Genomic DNA, 15000 nt, shown 5'->3' with positions numbered 1-15000 from the left:
CCAGCGCATGCTGATGTGTCACAGCAGGGCGGACCATCGCCAACACCATCGGCAGCGCGGTCCACTCCTCCGGCCCCGAAGGTTGCATCACCATCCTCACCATCATCATCATCCTCATCAGCGGCAACGACAGCAGCAGCAAAGGACACGGGTTCGACTGGTGCAGTAGTGAAATCATCGACAATGACGATGACAAGTGGCAAAACGTCGCAGCAAGCATCCAGCACACCGACAAGAGCCTCCTCAACACCTTTGGCAACAAAGGCACGGCCACCACCGCTGTCCATGTCAATCCCTGCACATGTGTCCACGAAAGAGGAGGAGACACCGCGCACGCCCAAGATCAGAATCACCTTCTCAGCGTTCAAGGTAGAGGTGTGTCTGTCGATCTGTGTGTCTGTGTGTGTGTGCGTGTGTGTCTGTGTGTGTCTATCTGTGTGTCTGTGTCTGTAACACTGTGTGTCTGTGTCTGTAACACTGTGTGTGACACTGTGTCGCTGTGTGTCTGTGTGTCTGTGTCTGTAACACTGTGTGTGACACTGTGACAGCCCTCGGCACACACGCGCTCTTGTATGAGAGCCGTTCCCCCCCCCGCCCCCACGCGACGTTTTGTGGTGGTCACTGACGTGCGTACGTGCGTGTGTGTGTGGCTTTGTGCACTGTTGACAGGGGACGGGTGACGGTAGCCTGGGTGGCGCTGACTTTGATGGCGGACAGAAGAAGAAGAAGAAAAAGAAGAAAAAGAAGAAGAAACACAAGCACGAGCGCGACCGCTATGATGACAACGACGACGTCGACGATGATGGCGATGATGATGACGCTGCGCCGTTCTGATCAGTTTGGAACATGGTGAAAGGCCACCAAGTGGCGACTGTGATTGTAGAAAATTGTATAAAAACATCACCGATTTTCGAAGAATAAACTGTTTGTGGTGTCGGGAGCAGTCCATTTTGGCGGAACTTGAGGCACATCCACAAGCACCCACCCACCGCCATGAACAGCATCGCCGCGTTGTGTCACTTTTGTGAACTGCACGGCCCGCAGATTCTACTGACAACAACAACACACCATCTGGCAAGCACGGACCCGGCTGATTTTGTGCAGCAGCACCTGGTTGAACAAAGACAGCAGAAACGGCGGCAACAGAGGCAGCAAGCACAACACCACCAGCATGGCATGAATGGGGACGCAGCGGAGCAGTGCATGCGCGGGCGCACGAGCTCCAGTGGCAGCATGACGCTGGCGGAGGCCATGTTTGCTCGAAACCGCGGTGCTTCGTTCAGTGTTACCAGCATCAACAATGTGGAAGATAACGACGATGATGCTGACGCTTATGTCGGTGGTGTCAATGTTGTTAATGATGATGGCGATGGTGACTGGAGCGCGGATGCAGGGCAGTCGCTCACTGGAAGGCCGTTGACTGAGCTGCCCGCACGTACACGACCGTTTTACTCTGCCCCGACATCTCCACAGCAACGGAGACGCGCAGGCTGCGGAACAAGGGCCAATCGAAGAGGCCCAAGCAATTCCACTGCACTGCAGTCGAAGCTGCAGTCCATGTCACCCTCGTTTGCACATCGGTCGCCGGGCAGGCGATCGGGCTCCCGTGGATCCCCGGCCGCATCAAATGCAGAGCTGACAGAGCTGACAGAGCCCTGTACGCCCCTTCGACCAACCCTCGTCGGTCTCGACGACGGGCCGCCTGTGCGCGGCCGCATACGTCCTGCACATCGCACGCGACGTCGTCGACACCAGCGGACCGGCGCGCTGCCGTCATCAGCATCGACTTCGCCGCCGCCCGTGCCGCGCCTGACGTTTGACTTGGACCTCGGCAGCGACACACATCTCAACGGCATCGTGGACGGGAGCAGTGCAAAACGTGGGGACCACGGCAACCCCAGGGGCGCCACCGAGGCTGGCGGCGGTGGTCAAGATGGGCGCGCCCACCAATACGACAGTGTTGCGCTGTTGAGCCGGCAGACAAGCGCGTCAACACGCGAGGCTGCCAGTCCACGGTACGGCAGTGCACCGTCCAGTCGCCCTTCCAGCGCACAGGCGCACCACCGCCCCGGTCACTGTCGACGGTCCTCCATTGCGAGCACGCCGACAGCGAGCTGCGGAGAGGAGCAGAGAAACGGGCGCAGCCGCCGTGGCACCACCAGTCGTGACGGGCCGTCCACGAACAACACCAGTGGTGATGGAAACACCACTAACCACCACAACGGCAGCTACAACTACAGCAGCAACGACAGTAACCACCGCAACACCCGCAACGCCAACAGCGACGACAAGAACAACTACGACGCCGACGCTGGGGAACACGCCACCCGCAGCAACACCAGCATCAACGGGGGCGCGTTTGGGGTGAGTACCTTGTACGCGGGCCACGTCGACTGCCCGGCATGTGGGTGGCCGTGTGAGGAGCCTGGGTTTGTATCGTTTGATGAGGAGAACAGCACGCTGTATCTGTCCGAGCACCGCCCACTGCGGTCGGAGGTGTATGACCCATTGCGACGCGCGTGCCTGCGAGCGTTCAGCAGCGAGGTGACAAAAGGCGGGCCTGTTCTCTTCGGTGACAGCCAACAAGGCTTCACGTTCAGCCACGTGTTTGAGGTGAAGGATGTTTCTGCACGGGGCGGCCATCGCCGGTATGGGATCCTGGTTTTGGTTGCAGACAAGCTGTATCTTGCGTCATCGTGGTCATTCTTGAGGCAACACGTCTCTGTGCTCGTGCGCGACATTGTGCGGCGAGCGGAGGCTGCGTCCGTCAACCTGCCACACTCCTCCCACCTGGTTGCGGGCGCGCTGACGTCGTGTCGGCGCAATCTTCCGTTTGACCGCTTCAAGAGCCTGCGTGACACATCTGATTTCCTCTCGCTGATCCAGCTGCTTGAGTCGCCACTGCTCTACTCTGACATCCACGCCTACCTCACTTGGGTCCTTAAGGTGTGTTGGGGGAAAGCGTGTGTGTGTGTGTGTGTGTGTGTGTGTGTGTGTGTGTGTGTGTGTGTGTGTGTGTGTTGCTGCTGCTGCTGTTGTTGTTGTTGTTGTTGTTGTTGTTGTTGTTGTTGTTGTTGTTGCTGCTGCTGCTGTTGTTGTTGTTGTTGTTGTTGTTGTTGTTGTTGTTGTTGTTGTTGTTGTTGTTGTTGTTTGGTGCGTTTGTTTTGGACTGCTTTGTTGGTGGGCTGTGTGCTCGGTTCTGCCTGTGTAATTTTTTTTTGTGGCTGTTTGCTTCCTTGTCTACTTACCCCTCCTCTTCGCCCCTGCTTTTCATTCTCACTACACTGCGTCTGTGTCATGCTGCGGGTTCGAAACACAAAGGGATTCCATGCTCGCCTGGTTGAGCGGCCACTGGAGGGCGGGTCTCTCGTTGGCTCCGCCCCCACCAGCTTCGATGACATGCCTGCTGCTTCCCTGTCGGACTTGTGCAATGTGCTCGGCACAGACAGCATGCGTCTTGCCCTCCATCACATCTCCATTGGCAACCAGTGCATCGTCCTCGCATCCCAGGTACGCGTATGTATGTGTGTGTATGTATGTGTGTGTGAACGCGCGTGTGTGTGTACGTCTGTGTGTGTGTGTGTCTGTCTGTCTGTCTGTCTGTCTGTCTGTCTGTCTGTCTGTCTGTCTGTCTGTCTGTCTGTGCACCGCAACAGCAGTCCTTGCCCCACCACGAATCCACCATTTCGTCCCCCTTCCACACAGACACAGACACACAGACACACACATACAGTGGGATGATATGTTGCTGTTGGGTCGTGCAGCCCTGCTCACGCTGTGATGCTTCATGCTCATGTGCTGCTGCCAGCCATCCGTGTCGACTGCAATCGCGCAATTACTTGCCTGCACACTTCCAGACCGCTGTGTTTCGCTCAACGTGAACCAGCGCGAATACGTGCCAACATACGCATGCAACATCCTGGTGCGTGTGTGTGTATGTGTGTGTGTGTATGTGTGTGTGATGGTGGGGGAGGGTGAGACAAGCTGGTTGACTGACGTGCTGTGCGCCTGTGCGCGTGAAAGTGGTGAGAGGAGTGTGAATGCGTGGTTGTTTGTTTTGGCGTGTGATGCGCATCGGTTGAAGCTTGGGCAAGTTGTGCCACGCTGCACTGACTCTTCCACGGCAAACCAAACGCAGGGGATGAGCGGTGCTGGTTCGCTGCCCGATGATTTGGCGAGCAAAGGTGCTGTCTTACTGCGCATACACACAGCTGTGGAAGCCATGACTGATGGTGCTGATGGTGCTGATGCTGATGTTGATGAGGATTGGCCATTTTATGCGCCCATCAAGCGCGTTGACGTGGAAGGCTCGCCTGGACCAGGTTGGTGCATGTGCTGGTGTTTTGTGCGTGTGCATGTGCGTGTATTTGTGTGTTTGCGCTTGTCTGTGTGTGCATGTGTATGTATGTGTGTGCGTGTGCAGACAGCTCGCTGTTGCGTTCTGCGGGCTGCGATTCCCGCTTATACTTCCCACACTGCATTCTCTGCTGTACAGATGGACACGTGAACACGTTTGTGACAGCCGTACTCGAAGCGTCTGAACGCCCACACGACCCCGAGCTCTCCGTGGAACTGCTTCGCGCCCTGAGGGAAAAGTACACCCGCATCGCCAAGGTTCGAGTGCATGCTAGCGTGATTGCCGTGTACTTGTGTGTGTGTGTGTGTGTGTGCGTGCGTGTACTTGTGTGTGTGTGTGTGTGTGTGTGTGTGTGTGTGTGTGTGTGTGTGTGTGTACGTGTACTTGTGTATGTGTGTGTGTGTGTGTCGATGATCACATGCTGCTCACGTCAGCGATGGCTTGTCAACGGCACGCAGATGTACTTTGCATTGACCCGAGGAAAAAAGGTACCTCCGTACCGAGCGCTACAGGTGAGTCTGTGTGTCTGTGGTGAATGTGCGAGTGAGTGTTTGTTTGTGTCCGCCTGCCGCCCCATCTCGACATGCCCATGCACATCGCTGACATGCATCCCCCCCCCCCCCAATGTCACGTGCGCCCCCCCCCCCCTGCTTCCACACCACCACCATCACCACCACCCATGCTAGGTGCTTGGGCTCCCGCCACAGGACCAGCAGCTGTTGATGTTTTGGACATCCGCGCTCAGCCCGACGCAACGGCGAGTGATACTCCAGGAGACAATGAAGGAAAGGACGTCGAGTGAGTGATATGTAACAACGTGACACGACTGCAACGTGATGCGAAGCTGCTGTGTGATTTCAATGTAACCTTGAACTGTAGCTCGGGACACCTCAAGTCGAATCCTTATTCCACCCCCTTCAACCACGTCGACAACAACAACAACAGCAGCAGCCTCACATACGCAGCCCTCCAGTCAAACATCAACGCCACCCATGCATTTATGACGTGTATTTAGAAAGCTGCTTCAGAACATAAACAAACCAATTGTTGGAAGATGATTGAGAGGGGTGAGAGAAGGGGAGAGAGATTTGATTGGACCTGGCAAGTATGGACAGCAATTGAAGAGCTGAGCATGAAAACAACTGACACATGGCCGGCGATTGGTGACTTGAATTCACCGCCCTTGCGCAGTCTGAGGCACGAACTTCATACAACTCTTCTTAACGAATGACAAGGCGCCCAAGCATCAACCAACGAGGCACAATGTTCACACATGTTCTGCAGCAATGACAATACGTCGACCACTCCGGGAGTTGCTCAATGCTCGCGTGCACGGGATTCTTTGATAAGGCGGGTGATGTGCAATGGCTTCACGCCAGCCAACCGCAGTTCAGCCCTGAAGTCGTCTTCGACATCGGGTGCCAGAGCCTCATCAAGATCATTGAAGGTGCAGACGCCAAATGCGACGAGAGCAGGGCCGACAGCGGTCAACAACGAAATGGATTGCAGCCATTCTTGCACATTCGCGGCAAGTGCATCAGTGGCATCGGCAAACGCCTGGAAACGCAGGTTGTTGGAAATGGTGTAAACAAAAAGTGATGAAAGTGACAAATGCTAACAAACAGGCATGCGTGCCATGCCACTTGTTCTCCACCTTCGCTGTCTGCAGGCATATTCAAACCACAAACACACGCCCACTCTAACCTGTTGCTCCATGAACGTTGAAGTAGACGTTGCCGGAGTTGAAGCGGATGATGATGTGGAGGCTGACTGCACAAACAACGAGAAAGCCGCAAAACAAGTCAAAACAACGAGAGATGTATGAGGGTCGTATGCATTCGGCAGCTGCGCACACACGGGTCTTCAGGGACAATGGCGCACTCTCTTACCAGCTTTGACTTTACAGTGACGACAACTCGGCGCACTCGCTCTGCCATGTGTCGCAGCTGTGTTGCACGGTCCGCATCTGAGGCATCCCCAAATACAATGACGGCGTCAATGTCAAACAGGGATAGCACCACTTGGCGCACGCTCTTGTGCTGCTGGGGTGGCGGTAGGTGCAGCACCTGCGCGAAGTACTGGTCCAGCGCTGCTGCCGTCTCCTTGCTCACAACATCCGGCAGTGCCATCACCAGCCGCTTCAGGCGGTCAAACGAGTCGTACTCGCTCGCTTCTGCCGTGCTCATGGCGTGATAGTTGGGGCCGTGCCAGCCACTGCTGATGAAGAGAGGGACGATGCGGCGAAGGCGGATCTTGTCTGAATGCTGGTGTACGAGCTGCTGCAGCTCCAACATCGCCATCCACTCCAGCAGCACGTTGTCGCACGTGTCATTGTGGCCGAGCGAGCGCATCTGATGGATGGCAGCGACAGATACAATGGGGCAGGCGACCACGCTGTGTTGGAGAGCTGTCAGGCACGCGTGCTTGAAGTTGAGGCCAGTTTCCAGGTTGTTGGCGTCCACAAAGCCCACCAAGCCATGGCGCTCCAATTTTGGGTGAAGGGTCATCACCAGGCCAGCGTTGCCACGTTGCCTGTGGTGGTTGTGGAGGTGATAGAAGTGTGCGAGTGTGTGCATGAGTGGGAGAGAGTGTGTGTGTGTATCACGTGGAGGATGAACAAGGGCAAAGAGGTCATACGCAGTTGTCACACATGCACACACATGCACACGCGACGCACGCACACACACACACACACCTGTAGCTGATGAAGACATCATATTCATCTTGCTGGCCAAGGACCGGCAGCAGAGGACCAAAACGGGTGACCAAGTCATCAGGTGACAACGGCTGCGCTTGGGCGACGCGAAGGAAACGCTTGTTTCTGTGGTGGCGGTGCACCTCCTCATGGAAGAGCAGTCTGCTCTTGTCAAAGGGAAGCAGGAGGCTGGCTCTGATTTCGCCGAAGCGCTGCTTGACAGCGACTGTGATGGTGTCAAACAGTATTTGCAGCAGCGTGCGAGGGCGTGGGCTTGTGATCTGGATTTTGATACCGCCGACAGCGGGCACGAGCTGCAGGCGAATCTCTGCAATATCCACAAAGATGATGGCATGCGTGCGGCTCAGCATGGGCGGCTCGGTTGCGCCGTGCTGCATGTGCGCCATCATGCGTGCCAACACCATTGGGAACAGGCCCTCTGGCAGGAAGGAGGCTTGCTGCGTGTCTGCAATCTTGGCGCTTACACCCCTCTTGAACTCCCTCAGGCTGAAGACGATGTACGCTGTCTTCTCCTCATATCCAACATACGGGTTGGCTTGCTGTGCTGCTGCCGTGCTCAGCGTGACTGATGACGACGCCTGTTCATCCTCCAGCGTCATCGGTAGGATTGCTGGGACAAGGTATTGCTGCTGCTGTTGCTGGTGCTGGTGCTGTTGGTGGTGGCCGGACTGCATCATCACGGGTGGCGAGTACTCCACACACAGCCCGTACTCCATCATCAGGTGAAGAAACGGTTCAATCACGTCATCTCGAATGTCCCTCCACAACACGTCCAGGAGGCGACGGTGCAATATCGCACGATGGATCAAATCTTGCCACAGGTCAGGCTCAAGTCTCATCGCCTCTTGGTCGTGCGAGTTGTAGTGCAGGCCAAAGTTGCGGATGACGCGCGTCATCGTGTCCACCGCCCACTGCGGGCTCAGGATCACAAACTGGTCCATGCCTGGCACGTTGTCGTAGTAGAGCACCATGGAGTACAGGTGGAAGAATTTAAGACACGCACGCGTCTCGTCACGTGTGCGCAGCCCGCACGCGCGCGCAATCTCCACCACTTCATCAAACGTGAGCAGTGGGCGCTTTTCGTCCAGGGCGATGGCATTGAGCCGGTCATAGAGGTGGAGGTAGGGCACAGCCACCTGCTGGTTCACGTACTCCTGCGCCACTGCTGTGGAGGAGATGGTCTGGCGCAGGTCCTTGATCATGGGATCGTGTTTGGACTTGGTGTTGTCAACGGGCCAGAACCAGAGGCCATTCTTGCCATTGTAGAGGACGGAAGGAAAAGCTGCGTTGTGGCACAGGCGGTTGTAGATGCCACATGAGATGCCCTCGTGCTGCTTGCGCTCATCGATCTTGTCGGCATGTGTGCCGACGATGAGGACGGGTGCGCCCTTGGCGTGGAGGTGGAGGGAGGAGAGCCAGTGCTCCAGAAACTCCCACGTCTCCGCTCGCTTGCTCTCGTCTTGGTGCAACAGGTCCTCCATGGAGAACACCAGCAGGTACACCGCGTACCTGTGGAGGGGAAATTGGGGATGGAACAAAGATGAGGATGGTGTGGGGTCCGGGAAAAGTGTCGTGGTGGACGGGAGCGGTGGACAGGACGCACACAGAAACGCACACACACACGCTCACACACACGCTCACACACACGCTCACACACTCACACACACACACACACACACACACACACACACACACACACACACACAGAACACGCACGCACACACAACGAACGACTCACTCGGTGAGGAAGAAAGGGTGGAAGATGTAGAAGGTGGATTGTCCGCCCAGGTCAAACACCTTGAACGTGACCCGTGCGCTGCCCTCGCCCGTGGTCGTGTTCAAATTGAAGTTCTTGATCGCCTTCTCAATCTCCTCAGTCGACACCTTGGGGAGAAGACCAGTATCTGCTGCCTCAGCTGATGCGTTGTGCTGTTGATATTGAGACTGTGACGGCTTAGCGGCTGGCGAAGACGAGGAGTGGTGATCATCGCCTTGCACATGATCGGGGGTTGGGGACGTCTTCTTTGGCACGGATGATGGTGTGCCATGCTGTGTGTTCTCATCGCCGTCTACATCCTCCTCAGAGTTGTCACCGTCACCTTCTCCATCGTTCCCCAACTGCTGCTGCTTGACCCGCTGTTGGTGCTCCTTCAGGGCCGCGATCATCGCCTCCTTCATTGCTGCGTCCATCCCAGAAGTCTGTGCCAGCGCCGTGCCCAGAAGCGTGCGCATGTACTCGCTCAGGCCGCTTGCGAGGTGCTGTTGTGATGTGTGGAAGAGTGCAAGCATTAATGTGAGGGGACATGGACAAGAATGTGCGCCTGCAAGCAAGCGAAAAAGCCGCGATCCCTTCACACACACACACACACACACACACACACACACACACACACACACACACACACGCACACACACACACACACACACACACACACACACACACGCACGCACGCACGCACGCACACGCACACACACGCACAATCACACACGCACACACACGCACAATCACACACGCGCGCACACAATCACACGCACACAATCACACACGCACACAATCACACCTGCCAGTTGCAGACGTCCATGGACTCGACGATGACAGACAGATCCATGCTGTCGGCGCCAAAAGTAGAGTGCTCGCCCTTGTTGAAGTCATCGCCCATGAGGGAGTGCAGGGTGCTGGTCTTGCCCGCACGCCCCTCTCCAACCAGCATCAGCTTGGCACGCCCTGCCGTCTGTGTGTCTGAATGCTGTGCAATCTGGTGCATTGCCGCCATTACGCTTTCGCGCTGTTGTAGAAAGTGTTGATGTGAGAAGAACTGCAAGGCACAGGCAACGAGTCCAGCGAAATTCACGTCAGAAAAGGAGAGAAAATGCAAGCATCAACGCTGATATAGCGAGCGACTCACATGGTCAGTTGCGTCAGTAAGCTCCTCCTGTTCGAGCTCAGTTGCATTCACAGCTGATGCTTGCTGCTGGGCAGCATGTGCTTGGGGATTCAGCCCCTGAATGCTCAGCACAGCTGTGTGGCTCGACTGTGCCACATCGTGCGCTGTCTCACCCTTGAATATCAAGAGGGTGTAGTTCAATGTGTACGTGTGGCGTGTGTGAACGTACAAGGAAGGTTTCTGGTTGAATGTCCCAGCAACAGGTCAACGGAGAGGGGTGTATCGCAAGGTGTGACACAACGGACAAACGCAGGTGGCGTGCACAAGCCCACGACATACCTTGTTGTTCTTGACAGTGCTGTCAGCGCCTTTCTCCAGCAGCAGCTGTATGATGTCAGGATGTGCGAACCGACAGGCAACGTGTAGTGGTGTGTCGCCCTACACATAAAGCGTGTTGAGGTTGAGGATGACATGGTGACGCAAGAGTGAAATAGTCAAAACAAGTGCATGTACACCCACAACGCAAGTACGCAAACACGCACAAGCACACAAAGTGCCATCAAAACACGCAATACACAACCCGCAAACACACACAGAGTATACCTGACACGATTGTATTCACGAGGCGCACCTGTTCATTCTGATGGTTTATATCTGCTGCTTGGCTGATGAGCGCAGCGACGCTGTCAATGTCGCCATTCTTACACGCTGTGTCAAGCGTAGCTTGTCTCTTCTCCTCGCATCCTGCATCAAACCCGGCCTTGCCCTCTGCATCATCATCCCCCCTGAAGTGGTGGAAAACAAAAGACAGGATGGCGAATGGGGGTCAGCGAATGGGCGTTTCCATTGCATGAAAATTTGACAACGAAGGTGCTAGGGCCACCAAGACTGCACGGTGCAAGACAATACCATTCAGATGGTACGAAGAGAACACCGATCGCGTGCAACGACACATCACACTCTGCATCTCTGGAGCGATTCACAATCGCACACAGCACACACCAGGTCAGTCCACTGGCTCGATCGAGTGGGAGGGCAGCACCAAATGCTCGCGCACAAGCTGCGGTATTGTTCTGCAGCCTACAAGGTGACAGGCAGATTGGACCAAGGAGGAACACTCGCTGATGAGTGAAGAAGCTCAGAGTTGAAGCGGTGTTCGATGTACGTAAATCAACGGCTGTGGTGACATGTACACAAACGTCCGTGGCGAGGATGGTGTCTCAGCGCAACGAAATGTCACCCTACAAGATGGATGTGGCACAGACTGCGAGTACGTACCGCAAGTCGTGAAGCGTGGTGTTTTGGGCGAATGCTGCTCCGAGAGCGGTCCCGCCGTTTGTGCTGATCGCGTTGTGGCGCAGGCTACGTCACATCACCACGTGGCCAGACAGCGAGTGAACACGCGACACAGCGGTAACACCACACCATTGGCCGAAGACAAGCAGGAGACAAAAGGATGCCCGATATCAAGCATGCATCCACATAAACACGCATCCACATAAACACACACACATACACACACATACATACGCATGCACACAAATACATACGCATACACACAAATACATACGCATACACAAATACATACGCATACACACACATACATACACATACACACATTTTAACACACATACATACACATATACAGATAAGACACGTACTCGAGCACGGTCAGTGTAGTGTTTTGCCGCACAAGGTCTGCCAGTGCGATAGCAGCCTCGTCACCTAGGCCGTTATTCTGCAACCTGCGCAGCATGGGGGCACGTGGGAAATGAGCAGGTGTAAGGGAGGGAGAGGGGTGGACTGGTGGGTGTAGTTCTTGGGATCCAAGCCATTACTCGTGCACCCCACCTCAAGGTCGTAAGGCACGTATTTCCCTTGAGAGCTGCTGCAACCGCATATACCCCATTGAGGTCGAGCTCAGCACTGTTCAAGCTGTAGGCCACGCAGCGTGGGAGTGTTGATGCGAGGAAGCAAGCAGAAGATGAGTGGACTGTTTCTCGTGCCATGTGCAGACAACAGCCATGCCTCCGTTGACCGTTCTTGGCTTCAATCAACTCGTCTTGACAGTGACACAGCACATACCTGACTTCCTGCGGGCAGGTGTTGTTGGCGAGGGCCCTGATTGTATCCTTATGATTGTCGCTGAGAACGGTCTTCGCAATGAGGTCTTCCACCTCCTTGCTTGCGCGTGGTTTCTCCTCGGGCGCTCCAGCTTGCTGACTTCCTTGTTCTTGGTCTTCGGCAGCCTTACCATCGGGATCTTGTGACTGCAGGATAAGATTTGTACAAGAGCGAGAAGCAATGTGCAATGAGTTAGGGGGGAGGTCTTTGCTTCAAACCGGTTGTCATGGGCTGTGGTACGCGCGCAAATGTACTGCAGCATGCAAGCACAAGACACTAGCACATGGACGCAATTGCACGCACGCAGCTGCTGATGTTCGGATGCCCATGCAATGAATATCATGGATCAAGCAAGCAGAACACGGCCACCTGAAGTCTGGTGCGCACCTTGGGCTCGGTGGAGGATACCTGCTGTGTTGAGGTGTCTCGGTCGCGCTCTGGAGTGTCGTTTGGTTCTTCCTTCTGCTCACGTCCAGTCACCTCGCTTCGGCGTCTTGTTTCGAGCTCGGGGGCTTTTTCGCCTTGACAACGCGCTTGCACCCGCTTAAACTCCTGCACCACGTCTGTGCTTGCCCTTGACACCTCCTTCTCCACTTTCTTTGCTCCCTTTGACACCTCTTTCTCCACTTTCTTTGCTCCCTTCGACACCTCTTTCTCCACTTTCTTTGCTCCCTTCGACGCCTCTTTCTCCACTTGCTTTGCTCCCTTTGACACCTCCTTCTCCACTTTCTTTGCTGCCTTTGAAACCTCCTTCTCCACTTTCTTTGCCCACTTCTTGAACATCTTGGCAGCTGCTCGTCGATTCAGGGCGTGTGTATCGGGTGGTGACACAGAGAAAAGTGTTGTGTCTTTTTGTTGTGCTGCTGTGACATGACATGTGTCAATGCCACTCTCTCTTTGTCTGTCGTGTCGTACAAGCCACGACAGCACATAAGTCTGTCAAGAAGGACCCTGCGTTCGGTGTTTTTCGGAAGAGATAGTTTGCTGTATTTTCTGTAGAATTCCGACCTGACGAATCCCGGCGCATTCAAACGCTGCTTTTGCGTCGCATTCCGCATTCGGAAACGAGCGAGCGCGGCAGCCAACCAACCAAGCATGGCTGGCTGACTGAGACACACACACACCCGCCCCAGCAACACAGACATCAAACACGAAGAAGAAGAAGCAGCAGCCATCAGAACAAGAACGACAGGCACACATACATCGACTGAGACCTCCACCTCACAGACAAACACAAAGACACAACAAGCCACACCAGCATCAGTCAACAGTCAACAGTCAACAGTCAGCGCGAGCACCACGTCAGCACACAGACACAACACCTTGTTTGCCCGCACCTTCGGCTTCCTTCCTGATCCCTTGCTTGTCAACAGCGGCGAACCCAGGTGCAGCAGCAGCCACAATGTTTCGTGGACCAAACTCGGTCGAGTACCGAAACCTCCCCGACTTCACCAAGAAGATTCAGGAGGCAAACAACCTCGAGAGCGTGCCCAACTTCTGGCAGGTTGGCGAGTTCAAGCGCGCCGTGCAGCGCCTCGATGCCGGCGCAACCCTTCTTGATGACTTCTCCCGCCTGGTGCTTGAGAGGTACGAGCATACGTACCTTGTTGGAAAGGAGCTTGGTGTGCATGTGTGCATGGTGTGTGTGTTTGTGTGTGTATGGTGTGTGTTTGTGTGTGTATGGTGTGTGTGTTTGTGTGTGTTTGTGTGTGTATGGTGTTTGTGTGTGTGTGTGTGTGTGTGAGTATGGCGTGTGTTGTGTGTGTGTGTGTGTGTGTGTGTGTGTGTGTGTGTGTTTGTCTATCTGTCTGTGAGAGTGCACACACCGGTGTGCGCAATTGTGTACATACGTAGTTGGACAGCAGCGTGTGCCTGCTGCCAGCCTGTTCTGTGTGACCACAAACGGTGATGCTCACTTGCACGCGATTGCACACCTGTTCTCAAGGGCACACATCGAGAAGAAGTATGCACAGATGCTTGCTTCCTGGAGCAAGAAATGGAACGACAAGGTGCTCATTGCTGTGAACCACCCACACCCGTACCGGTGCTCTTGCTCCCTTGTGAACGCCTTCGATGCCATTGCGCCTTGCCGGCCTGCATTCGCACATCCAATCAAGTCATCACACACTGTTCTGTTGCCCCATGTTGTCAACTTGTCACGTCTCTCATCTAGATCACCAAAGGGCATGAAGACAGCGACGGCACGCTCAAGCCTGCGTGGCACTCTCTCCTCACAGAAGCAGACCAGCTGTCAGAGGTGTGCGTGCGTGTGTGTTCATGTATGTATATGTCTGTGTCTGTGTGTGTGCGTGCGTCTGTGTGTTCATGTATGTATATGTCTGTGTCTGTGTGTGTCTGTGTGTCTGTGAGTGTGCATGTGTGTATCTATCTTTGTGTGCATGTGTGTATCTGTGTACAAGATCAAAACTCAAATCACTGATGTGCAAGGATGCATGCATGGATGAAAGCAAGCTGCTCACAGAGGTGTGCATTGGTCTTTGCCGCTTGCTTCGTTGGCGCTGTACCTTGACAGGTCCATGCAAACAACGACACACAACTGCGCGAGAGTGTGCAAAAGGAGGTCACAAAGTGGCGCAAATCAACATACACGCGACAGCTGCGAGGCTGGCGCGTCACAAAGGTCAGCAACTCGAACTCGCCTTCATGTGTCTGTCTGTCTGTCTGTCTGTCTGTCTGTCTGTCTGTCTGTCTGTCTGTCTGTCTGTCTGTCTGTCTGTCAGTGTGCGAGAGGTTAGAGTGCATCTCTCATCAAACTACAATCTGCATGTATGCGCACCCTGCTGCGTTGATGACACTCAGGATGCTCACGACCAGTTTGTGAAAGCGCAAAAGCCGTGGGCCAAACGCATGAAGACAGCAAAGAAGTCGAAAAAGTCGTACTACGCTGCATGCCAAAA

General features: G+C 54.9%; 4 protein-coding genes across 4 annotated transcripts in view; 3 read left to right on the top strand and 1 right to left on the bottom strand.

The window, feature by feature from the left end:
* PTSG_03502 (uncharacterized protein) overlaps positions 1 to 834 on the top strand; it is a gene marked incomplete at both ends in the record, with an annotated part of 7354 nt that extends 6520 nt beyond the window's left edge. Inside the window, 2 exons of the mRNA XM_004995178.1 lie at positions 56 to 369; positions 670 to 834. Coding sequence (XP_004995235.1) covers positions 56 to 369; positions 670 to 834 — 479 coding nt within the window. The remainder of the gene's footprint in view (positions 1 to 55; positions 370 to 669) is intronic.
* A 125-nt stretch (positions 835 to 959) lies between these two features.
* Positions 960 to 5398, top strand: PTSG_03501 (uncharacterized protein). Its single transcript, XM_004995177.1, has 7 exons — positions 960 to 2946; positions 3322 to 3510; positions 3809 to 3922; positions 4139 to 4322; positions 4496 to 4614; positions 4816 to 4869; positions 5044 to 5398. Exons 1-7 carry the CDS (start codon positions 994 to 996, stop codon positions 5161 to 5163), a joined length of 2733 nt encoding a protein of 910 aa, XP_004995234.1. The 5' UTR covers positions 960 to 993; the 3' UTR covers positions 5164 to 5398.
* Positions 5343 to 12905, bottom strand: PTSG_03500 (uncharacterized protein). The gene is made up of 15 exons (XM_004995176.1): positions 12470 to 12905; positions 12044 to 12228; positions 11810 to 11893; positions 11620 to 11703; positions 11237 to 11320; positions 10961 to 11038; positions 10590 to 10743; positions 10298 to 10396; positions 9980 to 10132; positions 9635 to 9859; positions 8812 to 9332; positions 7053 to 8582; positions 6247 to 6889; positions 6062 to 6127; positions 5343 to 5914 (listed from the first exon to the last, which is right to left on the bottom strand). The coding sequence occupies exons 1-15, from the start codon at positions 12863 to 12865 to the stop codon at positions 5675 to 5677; spliced, it is 4542 nt and encodes a 1513-aa protein (XP_004995233.1). The 5' UTR covers positions 12866 to 12905; the 3' UTR covers positions 5343 to 5674.
* Positions 12906 to 13081: 176 nt separating this feature from the next.
* Positions 13082 to 15000, top strand: part of PTSG_03499 (uncharacterized protein) — a 5506-nt gene continuing 3587 nt past the window's right edge. Inside the window, exons 1-5 of the mRNA XM_004995175.1 lie at positions 13082 to 13669; positions 14028 to 14091; positions 14256 to 14339; positions 14616 to 14723; positions 14903 to 15000. The exon at positions 14903 to 15000 is cut by the window's right edge and continues 41 nt beyond it. Of these exons, the coding sequence (XP_004995232.1) occupies positions 13485 to 13669; positions 14028 to 14091; positions 14256 to 14339; positions 14616 to 14723; positions 14903 to 15000 (539 nt within the window). The 5' untranslated portion in view covers positions 13082 to 13484. The remainder of the gene's footprint in view (positions 13670 to 14027; positions 14092 to 14255; positions 14340 to 14615; positions 14724 to 14902) is intronic.

The sequence above is a fragment of the Salpingoeca rosetta genome (genome assembly GCF_000188695.1).
Source record: "Salpingoeca rosetta unplaced genomic scaffold supercont1.8, whole genome shotgun sequence".
Lineage (NCBI taxonomy): Eukaryota > Choanoflagellata > Craspedida > Salpingoecidae > Salpingoeca > Salpingoeca rosetta.
Note: the sequence above shows the minus strand (reverse complement) of the source record. Positions and strands in the feature narration are given on the sequence as shown.